General features: G+C 40.7%; 1 protein-coding gene across 2 annotated transcripts in view; it reads left to right on the forward strand.

Annotated features, from left to right (window-relative positions):
• EEIG2 (EEIG family member 2) overlaps nucleotides 1–17532 on the forward strand; it is a 103777-nt gene that overhangs the window by 71906 nt on the left and 14339 nt on the right. For both annotated transcript variants that reach the window (XM_082615352.1, XM_082615353.1), the window contains exon 6: nucleotides 16690–16793. In XM_082615352.1, coding sequence (XP_082471478.1) covers nucleotides 16690–16793 — 104 coding nt within the window. The remainder of the gene's footprint in view (nucleotides 1–16689; nucleotides 16794–17532) is intronic.

Below are 17532 nucleotides of genomic sequence, written 5' to 3' on the forward strand. Positions count from 1 at the left end.
ACACCCTCTCCCGCATTTATTGTTTCTAGATTTTTTGATGATGGCCATTCTGACTGGTGTGAGATGATATCTCATTGTAGTTTTGATTTGCATTTCTCTGATGAGTAAAGATGTTGAGCATCCTTTCATGTGTTTGTTGGCAGTCTGTATATCTTCTGTGGAGAAATGTCTATTTAGGTCTTCTGCCCATTTTTGGATTGGGTTGTTTGTTTTTTTGTTATTGAGCTGCATGAGCTGCTTATAAATTTTGGAGATTAATCCTTTGTCAGTTGCTTCATTGGCAAATACTTTCTTCCATTCTGAGGGTTGTCTTTTGGTCTTGTTTATGGTTTCCTTTGCTGTGCAAAAGCTTTTACGTTTCATTAGGTCCCATGTGTTTATTTTTGTCTTTATTTCCATTTCTCTAGGAGGTGGGTCAAAAAGGATCTTGCTGTGATTTATGTCATAGAGTGTTCTGCCTATGTTTTCCTCTAAGAGTTTGATAGTGTCTGGCCTTACATTTAGGTCTTTAATCCATTTTGAGCTTATTTTTGTGTATGGTGTTAGGGAGTGATCTAATCTCATACTTTTACATGTCCCTATCCAGTTTTCCCAGCAGCACTTATTGAAGAGACTGTCCTTTCTCCACTGTACATTCCTGCCTCCTTTATCAAAGATAAGGTGACCATATGTCCGTGGGTTTATCTCTGGGCTTTCTATCCTGTTCCATTGATCTATCTTTCTGTTTTTGTGCCAGTACCATACTGTCTTGATTACTGTAGCTTTGTAGTATAGTCTGAAGTCAGGGAGCCTGATTCCTCCAGCTCCATTTTTCGTTCTCAAGATTGCTTTGGCTATTCGGGGTCTTTTGTGTTTCCATACAAATTGTGAAATTTTTTGCTCTAGTTCTGTGAAAAATGCCAGTGGTAGTTTGATAGGGATTGCATTGAATCTGTAGATTGCTTTGGGTAGTAGAGTCATTTTCACAATGTTGATTCTTCCAATCCAAGAACATGGTACATCTCTCCATCTATTTGTATCATCTGTAATTTCTTTCATCAGTGTCTTATAATTTTCTGCATACAGGTCTTTTGTCTCCTTAGGTAGGTTTATTCCTAGATATTTTTTTCTTTTTGTTGCAATGGTAAATGGGAGTGTTTCCTTGATTTCACTTTCAGATTTTTCATCATTAGTATATAGGAATGCCAGAGATTTCTGTGCATTAATTTTGTATCCTGCAACTTTACCAAATTCATTGATTAGCTCTAGTAGTTTTCTGGTAGCATCTTTAGGATTCTCTATGTATAGTATCATGTCATCTGCAAACAGTGACAGCTTTACTTCTTCTTTCCCGATTTGGATTCCTTTTATTTCCTTTTCTTCTCTGATTGCTGTGGCTAAAACTTCCAAAACTATGTTGAATAAGAGTGGTGACAGTGGGCAACCTTGTCTTGTTCCTGATCTTAGTGGAAATGGTTTCAGTTTTTCACCATTGAGGATGATGCTGGCTGTGGGTTTGTCATATATGGCCTTTATTATGTTGAGGAAAGTTCCCTCTATGCCTACTTTCTGCAGGGTTTTTTATCATAAATGGGTGTTGAATTTTGTCGAAAGCTTTCTCTGCATCTATTGAGATGATCATATGGTTTTTCTCCTTCAATTTGTTAATATGGTGTATCACGTTGATTGATTTGCGTATATTGAAGAATCCTTGCATTCCTGGAATAAACCCCACTTGATCATGGTGTATGATCCTTTTAATGTGCTGTTGGATTCTGTTTGCTAGTATTTTGTTGAGGATTTTTGCATCTATGTTCATCAGTGATATTGGCCTGTAGTTTTCTTTCTTTGTGACATCCTTGTCTGGTTTTGGTATCAAGGTGATGGTGGCCTCGTAGAATGAGTTTGGGAGTGTTCCTCCCTCTGCTATATTTTGGAAGAGTTTGAGAAGGATAGGTGTTAGCTCTTCTCTAAATGCTTGATAGAATTCACCTGTGAAGCCATCTGGTCCTGGGCTTTTGTTTGTTGGAAGATTTTTTATCACAGTTTCAATTTCAGTGCTTGTGATTGGTCTGTTCATATTTTCTATTTCTTCCTGATTCAGTCTTGGCAGGTTGTGCATTTCTAAGAATTTGTCCATTTCTTCCAGGTTGTCCATTTTATTGGCATAGAGTTGCTTGTAGTAATCTCTCATGATCTTTTGTATTTCTGCAGTGTCAGTTGTTACTTCTCCTTTTTCATTTCTAATTCTATTGATTTGAGTCTTCTCCCTTTTTTTCTTGATGAGTCTGGCTAATGGTTTATCAATTTTGTTTATCTTCTCAAAGAACCAGCTTTTAGTTTTATTGATCTTTGCTATCGTTTCCTTCTTTTCTTTTTCATTTATTTCTGATCTGATCTTTATGATTTCTTTCCTTCTGCTAACTTTGGGATGTTTTTGTTCTTCTTTCTCTAATTGCTTTAGGTGCAAGGTTAGGTTGTTTATTCGAGATGTTTCCTGTTTCTTATGGTGGGATTGTATTGCTATAAATTTCCCTCTTAGAACTGCTTTTGCTGCATCCCATAGGTTTTGGGTCGTCGTGTCTCCATTGTCATTTGTTTCTAGGTATTTTTTAATTTCCTCTTTGATTTCTTCAGTGATCACTTTGTTATTAAGTAGTGTATTGTTTAGCCTCCATGTGTTTGTATTTTTTACAGCTCTTTTCCTGTAATTGATATCTAGTCTCATAGCATTGTGGTCGGAAAAGATACTTGATACAATTTCAATTTTCTTAAATTTACCAAGGCTTGATTTGTGGCCCAAGATATGATCTATCCTGGAGAATGTTCCATGAGCACTTGAGAAAAATGTGTATTCTGTTGTTTTTGGATGGAATGTCCTATAAATATCAATTAAGTCCATCTTGTTTAATGTATCATTTAAAGCTTATGTTTCCTTATTTATTTTCATTTTGGATGATCTGTCCATTGGTGAAACTGGGGTGTTAAAGTCCCCTACTATGAGTGTGTTACTGTCGATTTCTCCTTTTATGGCTGTTAGTATTTGCCTTATGTATTGAGGTGCTCCTATGTTGGGTGCATAAATATTTACAATTGTTATATCTTCTTCTTGGATTGATCCCTTGATCATTATGTAGTGTCCTTCTTTGTCTCTTCTAATGGTCTTTATTTTAAAGTCTATTTTGTCTGATATGAGAATTGCTTCTCCAGCTTTCTTTTGGTTTCCATTTGCATGGAATATCTTTTTCCATCCCCTTACTTTCAGTCTGTATGTGTCTCTAGGTCTGAAGTGGGTCTCTTGTAGACAGCTTATATATGGGTCTTGTTTTTGTATCCATTCAGCCAATCTTTGTCTTTTGGTGGGAGCATTTAGTCCATTTACATTTAAGGTAATTATCGATATGTATGTTCCTATTCCCATTTTCTTAATTGCTTTGGGTTCGTTATTGTAGGTCTTTTCCTTCTGTTGTGTTTCTTGCCTAGAGAAGTTCCTTTAGCATTTGTTGTAAAGCTGGTTTGGTGGTGCTGAACTCTCTCAGCTTTTGCTTGTCTGTAAACGTTTTAATTTCTCCATCAAATCTGAATGAGATCCTTGCTGGGTAGAGTAATCTTGGTTGCAGGTTTTTCTCCTTCATCACTTTAATTATGTCCTGCCACTCCCTTCTGGCATGTAGAGTTTCTGCTGAGAGATCAGCTGTTATCCTGATGGGGATTCCCTTGTGTGTTATTTGTTGTTTTTGCCTTGCTGCTTTTAATATGATTTCTTTGTGTTTAATTTTTGACAGTTTGATTAATATGTGTCTTGGCGTATTTCTCCTTGGATTTATTCTGTATGGGACTCTCTGTGCCTCTTGGACTTGATTAACTATTTCCTTTCCCATATTAGGGAAGTTTTCAACTATAATCTCTTCAAATATTTTCTCTGTCCCTTTCTTTTTCTCTTCTTCTTCTGGAACCCCTATAATTCGAATGTTGGTGCGTTTAATGTTGTCCCAGAGGTCTCTGAGACTGTCCTCTGTTCTTTTCATTCTTTTTTCTTTATTTTGCTCTGCAGCAGTTATTTCCACTATTTTATCTTCCACCTCACTTATCCGTTCTCCTGCCTCAGTTATTCTGCTATTGATCCCATCTAGAGTATTTTTTATTTCATTTATTGTGTTTTTAATCGATGCTTGATTCATCTTTAGTTCTTCTAGGTCCTTGTTAACTGTTTCTTGCATTTTGTCTATTCTATTTCCAAGATTTTGGATCTGGGAAATAGAATCTTGGATCATCTTTACCATCATTATTCTGAATTCTTTTTCAGGTAGACTGCCTATTACCTCTTCATTTGTTAGGTCTGGTGGGTTTTTATCTTGCTCCTTCTCCTGCTGTGTGTTTTTCTGTCTTCTCATTTTGCTTACCTTACTGTGTTTGGGGTCTCCTTTTTGCAGGCTGCAGGTTCGTAGTTCCCGTTGTTTTTGGTGTCTGTCCCCAGTGGCTAAGGTTGGTTTAGTGGGTTGTGTAGGCTTCCTGGTGGAGGGGACTAGTGCCTGTGTTCTGGTGGATGAGGCTGGATCTTGTCTTTCTGGTGGGCAGGTCCACGTCTGGTGGTGTGTTTTGGGGTGTCTGTGGACTTTTTATGATTTTAGGCAGCCTCTCTGCTAATGGGTGGCGTTGTGTTCCTGTCTTGCTAGTTGTTTGGCATAGGGTGTCCAGCACTGTAGCTTGCTGGTCGTTGAGTGAAGCTGGGTGCTGGTGTTGAGATGGAGATCTCTGGAAGATTTTTGCCGTTTGATATTATGTGGAGCTGGGAGGTCTCTTGTGGACCAGTGTCCTGAAGTTGGCTCTCCCACCTCAGAGGCCCAGCACTGACTCCTGGCTCCTCAATTTGGGATGATTTGTTGTCTATTCATGTATTCCACAGATGCAGGGTACATCAAGTTGATTGTGGAGCTTTAATCCGCTGCTTCTGAGGCTGCTGGGAGAGGTTTCCCTTTCTCTTCTTTGTTCTCACAGCTCCTGGGTCTCAGCTTTGGATTTGGCCCCGCCTCTGCGTGTAGGTCGCCGGAGGGCGTCTGTTCTTCGCTCAGACAGGACAGGGTTAAAGGAGCAGCCTCTTCGGGGACTCTGGCTCACTCAGGCCGGGCGGGAGGGAGGGGCACGGAGTGCGGGGCGAGCCTGCAGCGGCAGAGGTCGGCGTGACGTTGCACCAGCCCGAGGCGCGCCGTGCGTTCTCCCAGGGAAGCCGCCCCTGGATCCCGGGACCCCGGCAGTGGCGGGCTGCACGGGCTCCCGGAAGGGCGGTGTGGACAGTGACCTGCGCTCGCACACAGGCTTCTTGGCGGCGGCAGCAGCAGCCCCAGCGTCCCACGCCCGTCACTGGGCTCCGCGCTTTCAGTCGTGACTCGCGCCCGTCTGTGGAGCCCCTTTAAGCAGCGCTCTTAATCCCCTCTCATCGCGCACCAGGAAACCAAGAGGGAAGAAAAAGTCTCTTGCCTCTTCGGCAGCTCCAGAGTTTTCCCGGACTCCCTGCCGGCTAGCTGTGGCACATTAGCCCCCTTCAGGCTGAGTTCTCGCCACCAGCCCCAGTCCTCTCCCTGCGCTCTGACCGAAGCCCGAGCCTCAGCTTCCAGCGCCGCCTGCCCCGGCGGGCGAGCAGAGAAGCCTCTCGGGCTGGTGAGTGCCGCTCGGCACCGCTCCTCTGTGCGGGAATCTCTCCGCTTTGCCCTACCCAGGTATGTGGGGAGTTTCTTGCCTTTTGGGAGGTCTGGGGTCTTCTGCCAGCGTTCAGTAGGTGTTCTGTAGGAGTTGTTCCACGTGTAGCTGTATTTCTGGTGTATCCGTGGGGAGGAAGGTGATCTCCGCGTCTTACTCTTCCGCCATCTTACCCGGAAGTCCTGTTTGTAGATTTTTTGATGATGGCCATTCTGACTGGTGTGAGGTGATACCTCATTGTGGTTTTCATTAGCATTTCTCTAATGATTAGTGATGTTGAGCATCCTTTCATGTGTTTGTTAGCATTCTGTATATCTTCTTTGGAGAAATGTATGTTTATGTCTTCTGCCCATATTTGGATTGGGTTATTCGTTTTTTTGATATTGAGCTGCATAAGCTGCTTGTATATTATGGAGATTAATCCCTTTATTAGTTGCTTCATTTACAAATATTTTCTCCCATTCTGAGGGTTGTCTTTTCATCTTGTTTATGTTTTCCTTTGCTGTGCAAAAGCTTTTAAGTTGTATTAGGTCCCAGTTGTTTATTTTTGTTTTTATTTCCATTACTCGAGGAGGATCTTGCTGTGATTTATGTCATAGAGTGTTCTGCCGATGTTTTCCTCTAAGAGTTTTCTAGTGTCTGGCCTTACATTTAGGTCTTTCATCCATTTTGAGTTTATTTTTGTGTATGGTGTTAGGGAGTGTTCTAATTTCATTCTTTTACATTTAGCTGTCCAGTTTTCCCATTACCACTTATTGAAGAGGTTGTCTTTTCTCCATTGTATATTCTTGCCTCCTTTATCAAAGATTAGGTGACCATATGTGCATGAGCTTATCTCTGGGCTTTCTATTCTGTTCCACTGATCTACATTTCTGTTTTTGTGCCAGTACCATACTGTCTTGATTACTCTAGCTTTGTAGTATAGTCTGAAATCAGGGAACCTGATTCCTCCAGCTCCATTTTTCTTTCTCAGGATTGCTTTGACTATTTGGGGTCCTTAGTATTTCCATACAAATTGTGCAATTTTTTGTTCTAGTTCACAAAAAAATGCCATTGATAGTTTGATAGGGATTGCATTGAATCTTTAGGTTGCTTTGGGTAGTATAGTGTTTTTCACAGTGTTTATTCTTCCAGTCCAAGAACATGGTATATCTCTCCATCTGTCTGTATCATCTTTAATTTCTTTCATCAGTATCTTATAGTTTTCTATATGCAGGTCTTTTGTCTCCTTAGGTAGGTTTATTCCTAGGTATTTTATTCTTTTTGTTGCAGTGGTAAATGGGAGTGTTTCCTTAATTTCTCCTTCAGATTTTTCATCCTTAGTGTATAGGAATGCAAGAGATTTCTGTGCATTAATTTTGTATCCTGCTACTTTACCAAATTCATTGATTAACTCTAGTAGTTTTCTGGTATCATCTTCAGCATTCTCTATGTATAGTATTATGTCATGTGCAAACAGGGACAGTTTTACTTCTTATTCTCCAATTTGGATTCCTTTTATTTCTTTTTCTTCTCTGATTGCTATGGCCAAAACTTCCAAAACTATGTTGAATAATAGTGGTGAGAGTGGGCAGCCTTGTCTTGTTCCTGATCTTAGATGAAACGGTTTCAGTTTTTCACCATTGAGAACAATGTTGGCTGTGGGTTTGTCATATATGACCTTTATTATGTTGAGGTAGGTTCCCTCTATGCCTACTTTCTGGAGAGTTTTTATCATAAATGGGTGTTGAATTCTGTCAAAAGCTTTTCCTGAATCAGTTGAGATTATCATATGTTTTTTATCCTTCAATTTGTTAATATGGTGTATTGATTGCTTTGCATATATTGAAGAATCCTTGCATTCCTAGGATAAACCCCACTTGATCATGGGGTATAATCCTTTTAATGTGCTGTTGGATTCTGTTTGCTAGTATTTTGTTGAGGATTTTTGCATCTGTGTTCATCAGTGATGCTGGCCTGGAGATTTCTTTTTTTGTGACATCTTTGTCTGGTTTTGTTATCAGGGTGATCGTGGTCTCATAGAATGAGTTTGGAACTGTTCCTCCCTCTGCTGTATTTTGGAAGAGTTTGAGAAGGATAGGTGTTAGCTCTTCTCTAAGTGATAGAATTTGCCTGTGAAGCCATCTGGTCCTGGGCTTTTGTTTCTTGGAAGATTTTTAATCACAGTTTCAATTTCAGTGCTTGTGATTGGTCTGTTAATATTTTCTGTTTCTTCCTGGTTCAGTCTTGGAAGGTTGGACTTTTCTAAGAATTTGTCCATTTCTTCCAGGTTGTCCATTTTATTGGCATAGAGTTGCTTGTAGTAATCTCTCATGATCCTCTGTATTTCTGAAGTGTCAGTCGTTACTTGTCCTTTTTCATTTCTAATTCTGTTGATTAGAGTCTTCTTTTTTTTTCTTGATGAGTCTGGCTAATGGTTTATTATTTTTGTCATCTTCTCAAAGAACAAGCTTTCAGTTTTATTGATCTTTACTATTGTTTCCTTCATTTCTTTTTCATTTATTTCTCATCTGATCTTTATGATTTCTTTCCTTCTGCTAACACTGGAGTTTTCTTGTTCTTCTTTCTCTAATTGCTTTAGGTGTAAGGTTAGGTTGTTTATTTGAGATTTTTGTTGTTTCTTGAAGTAGGATTGTTTTGCTCTAAATTTCCCTCTTAGGACTGCTATTGCTGCATCCCATAGGTTTTGGGTTGTCGTGTTTTCATTGTCATTTGTTTTTAGGTATTTTTTGGTTTCCTCTTTGATTTCTTCAGTAATCTCTTGGTTGTTTAGTAGCATATTATTTAGCCTCCATGTGTTTGTAATTTTTTACATTTTTTTTCTTGTAATTGATATCTAGTCTCTAGTCTCATAGTGTTGTGGTTGGAAAAGATACTTGATATGATTTCAGTTTTCTTAAATTTACCAAGGGTTGATTTGTGACTCAGGATTTGATCTATCCTGGGAATGTTCATGAGCACTTGAGAAGAAAGTGTATTCTGTTGTTTTTGGATGGAATGTCCTATAAATATATCAATGAAGTCCATCTTGTTTAATGTGTCATTTAAAGCTTGTGTTTCCTTATTTATTTTCATTTTGATGTTCTGTCCATTGATGATAGTGGGATGTTAAAGTTCCCACTATTATGTTACTGTCGATTTCCCCTTTTATGGCTGTTAGCATATTTGCCTTCTGTATTGAGGTGCTCCTAATTGGGTGCATAAATGTTTACAATTGTTATATCTCCTTCTTGGATTGATCCCTTGATCATTATGTAGTGTCCTTCTTTGTCTCTTATAATAGTCTTTATTTTAAAGTCTATTTTGTCTGATATGAGAATTGCTACTCCAGCTTTCTTTTGATTTACATTTGCATAGAATATCTTTTTCCATCCCCTCACTTTCAGTCTGTATGTGTCCCTAGGTCTGAAGTGGGTCTCTTTTAGACAGCATATATATGGGTCTTGTTTTTGTATCCATTCAGCCAGTCTGTGTCTTTTGGTTGGAGCATTTAATCCATTTACATTTAAGGTAGTTATCAATATATATGTTCCTATATCCGTTTCTTAATTGTTTTGTTATAGTAGGTCTTTTCCTTCTCTTGTGTTTCCTGCCTAGAGAAGTTCCTTTAGCATTTGTTGTAAAGCTGGTTTGATGGTGCTGAATTCTCTTAACTTTTGCTTGTCTGTAAAGGTTTTAATTTCTTCGTTGAATCTGAATGAGATCCTTGCTGGGTAGAGTAATCTTGGTTTCATCACTTTATTTTATTTTTTTAACAACTTTATTGGAGTATAATTGCTTTACAATGGTGTGTTAGTTTCTGCTATATAACAAAGTGAACCAGCTGTATATATACATAAATCCCCATATCTCCTCCCTCTTATGTCTCCCTCCCACCCTCCCTATTCCACCCCTCTAGGTGAACACAAAGCACCGAGCTAATCTCCTTGTGCTCTGCGGCTGCTTCCCACTAGCTGTCTGTTTTACATTTGGTAGTGTATATATGTCCATGCCACCCTCTTACTTCGTCCCAGCTTAACTTTCCCCTTCCTCTTGTCCTCAGGTCCATTTTCTAAGTCTGCATCTTTATTCCTGTCCTGCCCCTAGGTTCTTCAGAAACCTTTTTTTTTTTTAGATTCCATACATATGTGTTAGCATACGGTATTTGTTTTTCTCTTTCTGACTTACTTCACTCTGTATGACAGTCTCTAGGTCCATCCACCTCACTACAAATAACTCAATTTCGTTTCTTTTTATGGCTGAGTAATATTCCATTGTATATATGTGCCACATCTTCTTTATCCATTCATCTGTCGATGGACACTTAGGTTGCTTCCATGTCCTGACTTTTGTAAATAGAGCTGCAGTGAACATTGTGGGTCATGACTCTTTTTGAATTATGATTTTCTCAGGGTATGTGCCCAGTAGTGGGATTGCTGGGTTGTATGGTAGTTTTATTGTTAGTTTTTTAAGGAACCTGCATACTGTTCTCCACAGTGCCCTTTCATCACTTTAAATGTGTCCTGCCACTCCCTTCTGGCTTGCAGAGTTTCTGCTGAAAGATCAGCTGTTAACCTTGTAGGAATTCCCTTGTATGTTATTTGTTCCTTTTCCCTTGCTGCTTTTAATATTTTTTCTTTGTATTTAATTTTTGATAGTTTGATTATTATATGTCTTGGCATGTTTCTCCTTACAGTTATCCTGTATGGAACTCTCTGCACTTCCTGGACTTGATTGACTATTTCCTTTCCTATGTTAGGGAAATTTTCAACTATAATCTCTTCAAATAGTTTCTCAGACCCTTTCTTTTTCTCTTTTTCTTCTGGGACGCCTATAATTCAAATGTTGGTGCATTTAATGTTGTCCCAGTGGTCTCTGAGAGTGTCCTCAGTTCTTTTCATTCTTTTTTCTTTATTGTGCTGTGTGGTAGTTACTTCCACTATTTTATCTTCCAGGTCACTTATCCGTTCTCTGCCTCAGTTATTCTGCTATTGATTCCTTCTAGTGAGTTTTTAATTTCATTTATTGTGTTGTTCATCATTGTTTGTTTGCTCTTTAGTTCTTCTAGGTCCTTGTTAAACATTTCTGGTGTTTCCTCCATTCTGTTTCCAAGACTGTGGATCCTCTTTACTATCATTACTCTGAATTCTTTTTCAGGTAGATTGCCTATTTCCTCTTCTTTGTTTGGTCTGGTGGGTTTTTACCTTGCTCCTTCATCTTCTGCGCATTTCTCTGTCTTCTCATTTTGTTTACCTTACTGTGTTTGGGGTCTCCTTTTCGCAGGCTGCTGGTTCATAGTTTCTTTTGTTTTTGGTGTCTGCCCCCAGTGGGTGAGGTTGATTCAGTGAGTTGTGTAAGCTTCCTGGTGGAGGGGACTGGTGCCTGTATTCTGGTAGGTGGGGCTGTATCTTGTCTTTCTGGTAGGCAAGGCCACATCTGGTGGTGTGTTTTCTGATGTCTGTGAACTTAGTATGATTTTAGGCAGCCTCTCTGCTAATTGGTGGCGTTGTGTTCCTGTCTTGCTAGTTGATTTGCAGGGGACATCCAGCACTGGAACTTGCTAGCCATTGGGTGGAGCTGTGTCTTAGCGTTGAGACAGAGATCTCTGGGAGAGCTCTCACCGATTGATATTACATGGGGCTGGGAGGTCTCTGGTGGACCAGTGTCCTGAACTCGGCTATCCCACCTCAGAGGCTCAGGCCTGACAGCAAGGCGGAACACCAAGACCCTGTCAGCCACACAGCTCAGAAGAAAGGGAGAAAAAAAGAAAGAAAAGAAAGCTCTTAAAAATATTTTAAAAATAATAATAATGAAAAAGAAAGAAAGAGCAACCAAACCAATAAACAAATCCACCAGTGATAACAAGCACTAAAAACTATAGTAAGATAAACATAAAAATCAGTCGCAGACAGCAGACCCCAAGTCTACAGTTGCTCCCAAAGTCCACTGCCTCTATTTTGGGATGATTCGTTGTCTATTCAGGTTTGACACAGGGTGCATCAAGTTGATTGTGGGGATTTAATCCGCTGCTCCTGAGGCTGCTGGGGGAGATTTCCCTTTCTTTTTGTTCGCACAGCTCCTGGGGTTCAGCTTTGGTTTTGGCCCCACCTCTGTGTGTAGGCCACCCTCGGGCATCTGTTCCAGCCCAGACAGGATGGGGTTAAAGGAGCGGCTGATTAGGGAGCTCTGGCTCACTCGTGCTGGGGGGAGGGAGGCGTATGGTAGTTATGATTGGAATGCGGGGTGAGCTTGTGGAGGCAAGGCGGGTGTGATGTTTCAGCAGCCTGAGGTGCGCCTTGTGTTCTCCCAGGGAACTTGTCCCTGGATCACAGGTTCCTGGCAGTGGCGTGTTGCACAGGCTCCCGGGGGGTTGTGGATAGTGACCTGCGCTTGCACACAGGCTTCTTGGTGGCTGCAGCAGCAGCATTAGCATTTCATGCTTGTCTCTGGTGTCCGAGCTGATAGCTGTGGCTCACGCCTGTCTCTGGAGCTCATTTAGGCGGTGCTCTGCCTTCTGTGGGCAGACAGGGAAGGAATCCTCTCTCCTCGTGCACCCTGAATCAATGGTCTCTTGCCTTTTCTGCAGGTCCAGACTTTTTCGCAAACTCCCTCCCGGCTAGCTGTGGTGCACTAGCCCCCTTCAGGCTGTGTTCATGCAGCCAACCCCAATCCTCTCCCTGGGAGCCGACCTCCAAAGCCCGAGCCTCAGCTCCCCGCCCCCACCCGTCCCGGCGGGTGAACAGACAAGCCTCTCAGGCTGGTGAGTGCTGGTCAGCAGCAGTCCTCTGTGCGGGAATCTCTCCGCTTTGCCCTCCGCACCCCTGTTGCTGCGCTCTCCTCCGTGGCTCCGAAGCTCTCCCCCTCCGCCCACAGTCTCTGCCCGCGAAGGGGCTTCCTAGTGTGTGGAAACCTTTCCTCCTTCACAGCTCCCTCCCACTGGTGCAGGTCCCATCCCTATTCTTTTGTCTCTGTTTTTTCTTTTTTCTTTTGCCCTACCCAGGTACGTGGGGAGTTTCTTTCCTTTTGGGAGGTCTGAGGTCTTCTGCCAGCATTCAGTAGGTGTTCTGTAGGAGTTATTCCACATGTAGATGTATTTCTGATGTATTTGTGGGGAGGAAGGTGATCTCCATGTCTTACTCCTCTGCCATCTTTAAGGTCCCCTACTATTGAAGTGTTTTAAATCAGACAGTAACATGTGCATATGCACATTCAGAAAGACCACAGTAAGAGTAGTATGGAATAGAGGTAGGCAGACTAGCTAGGAGACTCTTGCACTCATCCAGGTACAAAGGCCAAACTCAATTAATTGGTGGAGACAGAGAAGAGGTCATGAATAGGAAAAATATTAAGAGAGAATCTGTGGGGTGTGGAAATTAATTGGATATGAAGAAAAGTGAATAGGAAGGAGACAGAGGCAATATCTGGAATTCTAGTTTTGGTGACTTTTTTTTTTTTTTTTTTTTTGTGGTCCATGCCATGCGGCTTGCAGGGCCATGGCAGTGAAAGTGTGAAATCCTAACAACTAGGCCACCAGGGAACTCCTTTTTTTTTTTTTATCGAAGTATAATTGATTTACAATATTGTGTTAGTTTCAGGTATACAGCAGAGTGCTTCAGTTATGTATATTTTTTCATATTCTCCATTATAGGTTATTATTAGATATTGTATATAATTCCCTGTGCTATACAATAAATTCTTGATGCTTATCTATTTAATGTATAGTAGTTTGTGTCTGTTAATCCCATACTCCTAATTTATCCCTCCCTTTCCCCTTTGGTAACCATAAATTTGTTTTCTATGTCTGTGAGTCTCTTTCTGTTTTGTATATAGATTCATTGTATTACTTTTTTGACTCTACATTTAAATGATATAATGTTTGTCTTTGTCTGACTTACTTCACTAAGTGTAATATTCTCCAAGTTCATCCATGTTGCTGCATATGGCAATATTTCATTTTTTATGGCTGAGTAATATTCCATCACATATATATATATATATATATATATATATATATATATATATATATGTACACCACATCTTCTTAAGCCAGTCATCTGTTGATGGGCACTTGGGTTGTTCCCATGACTTGGCTATTGTGAATAGTGCTTCTATGAACTTTGGGGTGCTTATTTAGTCAGAGAATGTTTTGCCTATGTTCTAGGAGTTTTATGGCATCATGTCTTATATTTAGGTCTTTAAACCATTTTGAGTTTATTTTTGTATATGGTGTGAGGCAGTATTCTAATTTCATTGATTACATGTAGCTGTCCAGCTTTCCCAACACCACTTGTTGAAGGGACTGCCTTTTTTCCATCATATGTTGTTGTCTCCTTTGTCATAGGTTAATTGACTATAAGTGTGTGGGTTTATTTCTGGGCTCTCCATTCTGTTCCATTAAATCTGTATATCTGTTTTTGTGCCAGTACCACACTGTTTTGATTACTGTAGCTTTGTAGTATAGTCTGAAGTCTGGAAGGGTTATGCCTCCACCTTTGTTCTTTTTTCACAGGATCACTTTGGCAATTCTGGGTCTTTGTGGTTCCATATAAATTTTAGGAGCATTTGTTCTAGTTCTGTGGAAAATGTCATGGGTGGGACTTCCCTGGTGGTGCAGTGGTTAAGAATCTGCTTGCCAATGCACAGGACACGGGTTCTAACCCTAGTCCAGGAATATCCCACATGCTGCAGAGCAACTAAGCCCATGCAGCACAACCACTGAGCCTATACTCTAGAGCCCACGAGCCACAACTGCTGAGCCCATGTGCCACAACTACTGAAGCCTGCTCACCTAGAGCCCATGCTCTGCAACAAGAGAAGCCACCGCAATGAGAGGCCTGCACACTGCAACAAAGAGTAGCCCCTGCTCACCACAACTAGAGAAAGCCTGTGCACAGCAACGAAGACCCAATGCAGAAAAGGGAACCCTCTTGCACTGTTGGTGGGAATGTAAATTGATACAGCCACTATGGAGAACAGTATGGAGGTTCCTTAAAAAAACAAAAATAGAACTGCCATCCGACCCAGCAATCCCACTACTGGGCATATACCCAGAGAAAATCGTTATTCAAAAAGACACATGCACCCCAATGTTCATTGCAGCACTATTTGCAATAGCCAGGTCATGGAAGCAAACTAAATGCCCATCGACAGACGAATGGATAAAGAAGATGTGGTGCATATATACAGTGGAATATTACTCAGCCATACAAAGGAACGAAATTGGGTCATTTGTAGAGACATGGATGGACCTAGAGACTGTCATACAGAGTGAAGTAAGTCAGAAAGAGAAAAACAAATATATATTAACGCATATATGTGGAATCTAGAAAAATGTCACAGATGAACTGGTTTGCAAGGCAGAAATAGAGACACAGATGTAGAGAACAAACATGGACACCAAGCGGGGAAAGCAGGGTGAGTGGTGGTGGGATGAAATGGGAAATTGGGATTGATATATATACACTAATATGTATAAAATAGATAACTAATAAGAACCTACTGTATAAAATAAAATAAAATTCAAAAAAATAATTAACTTTTTAAAAAATCCATTAAAAAAAGAAAGAAAATGTCATGGGTATTTTGATAGGGATTGCTTTAAATCTATAGATCACTTTGGGTAGTATGGCCATCTTAACAGTATTCTTCCAGTCCAAGGGCATGGGATATCTCCATTTCTTTGAATCATCTTCAGTTTCCTTTATCAATGTTTATAGTTTTCAGCATATAAGTCGTTCACCTCTTTGGTTAAATTTATTCCTAGGGTTGTTTTTATTGTTTTTCTTTTTACCCAGTTTTAAACAGGATTGTTTTTTTCACTCTCTCCTTCCTATATTTCATTGCTAGTGTAAAGAAATGCAACTGATTTCTGTATATTAATCTTGTATCCTGCTACCTTTGAATTCATTTATTTGTTCTAATAGTTTTTGTGTGGAGACAGAGGCAATATCTAGGATTCTAGTTTTGGTGACTTTTGGATTATAATGGCATTCACAGAGAAGGGGAATATAGGAAGAAAACAGATTTAGGGAAAGAGTATGAGCTTAGTTGGACAGAAACTTGCAGGATAAATATCCTGCATAGCCCAATAGGATATGTAGTTTTGAAATTTAGGAGACCCTGGGATAGGAATAATCTATCAATTAAATAGGTTTACTGGCAGTCTTAAATGTCTATATTCCCAAGGACCTGAATAGCCTGAAGTGAACTAATACAGTAAGATTTAAAGAATTGCCGCGTAATGGATCAACTTCATGATCCCCCTTCAACCGCCTTCCTGTTTTATTTCAGGTGACCAAGGGATAGTCTCTAGGAAGATGTGATTTTCCTCTCAGTAACCAACTCAAAAAATTAAGGATGTTCTCTTTAAACAAAAAAAGTTCTTAGAACTCAATCTTGCCCCTCCCTGCTTCACACCTTCTACATGGAGATGGGAGCCTTGAATGATCCAGTAAAAATCTATCCATCATCTACTCCCAGAGAATACAGCCCAAAGTATCAAATCTAAACAACTGGGGCTCTTTATAGACTCTCCCTGGGGCAGGTGGACTGTTTACAGGGAAGAAGGAAGAAGATAAAATCATGGATAATTTAAGTTAATGGAGCCAACAAGAGATCTTAGGCACCGGAGCTGGAGGCATGAGGTATCCCCTCCAGCCTCAGCTGCCAAGGGGCTTGTGCCACCACCTCCATCTCACAGAAACATCCCTGCCTGGCCTGAGAGTAGAGATGACGAGGCGCCCTCCACTGACACTGCTGAGAACGTACCTCCTCTCTTTTCCCAAATCAGTGCCTTTCTGGTCTCACTTTTTTTGTTGTGTAAAAACCCGTTTTTCCCCAGTGAATTTTATTCACGTTTTGAGGATGTTCATACATTATTTGTTGATTTTTGTCACTTTCATCCTCAAGGAGGCAACATCACCTGGCACCTTACTAAGGCTGTGTAGTAACTACACAACCAACCTCTTAATAATATTTCGAACTTTCAGATTCACCAGAAATCAAGTTCTGACCCTTAGAAATGTTTATTTACAGGCCTCCTTCTACATCAATGTCTATACCAATTGCTGGTGAATCTGAATCTCTGGAAGAAGATAGAAAAGGTGGAGAGACTCTCAAAATTCCTCTTCGGCTAGCAGGTATGGATGTGTTGCTTACTGGTTTTTCAGTTTGTGAGAAACAGTACTACCCTAAAAGTTTCCCAAAGTCCCTCCCAGATTTAAAATTCTGTGGGTATATATGACTTGAAATGGGCCAATAATTATCAGCAGTTTCAATCATGCAACTTTTGTTTAAGCCAGTGCTTCATTTTATCTAAAAGGTGTGTTATCCTCTGACCGATTAAAAGCTAGATGTTGCAGTTACACTCCCACCCCCACCATTGTATGCCTCTACTCCCCACAGAAACGACAGGACACGACAGGACTGTTCCCGACAGGACACGACAGGACTGTTCCTGTTCCACATGCCCGGCAGCTTCTGCCAGTCACCTCTCAGATGGTGCTTCACTTCCATGAATCACGTACCCTCTGTCATTGGTTCCCAAACATTAGTGCACATCAGAATCACCTGGTGGCTTGTTAAACCATAGATTGCTGACACTGCAGCCAGAGTTTTTGATTAAGTAAATCTAGGTTGCGGCCTGAAAACTGCATGACTAAGTTCCCAGGTGATGCTGCTGTTCCTGCTGCCCAGGCCACACCTCGGGGGCCACTTCTCCAGGTAAACACCTGGTCATAGGCTGCTCCCCGAGCTAAAAGCAGGTGGGGGAATGTCAAGTTGGCTGGGGCAAAAGCATTTATGAGCTTCCTTTTTTCTCCCACGCCATGTGACCAGGATTATTATTTGAAAGAATGAAAGGAAAGGTGTAGTGATGTG

Source organism: Mesoplodon mirus (genome assembly GCF_964341445.2).
Source record: "Mesoplodon mirus genome assembly, chromosome: 3".
NCBI classification, from domain to species: Eukaryota; Metazoa; Chordata; class Mammalia; order Artiodactyla; family Ziphiidae; genus Mesoplodon; species Mesoplodon mirus.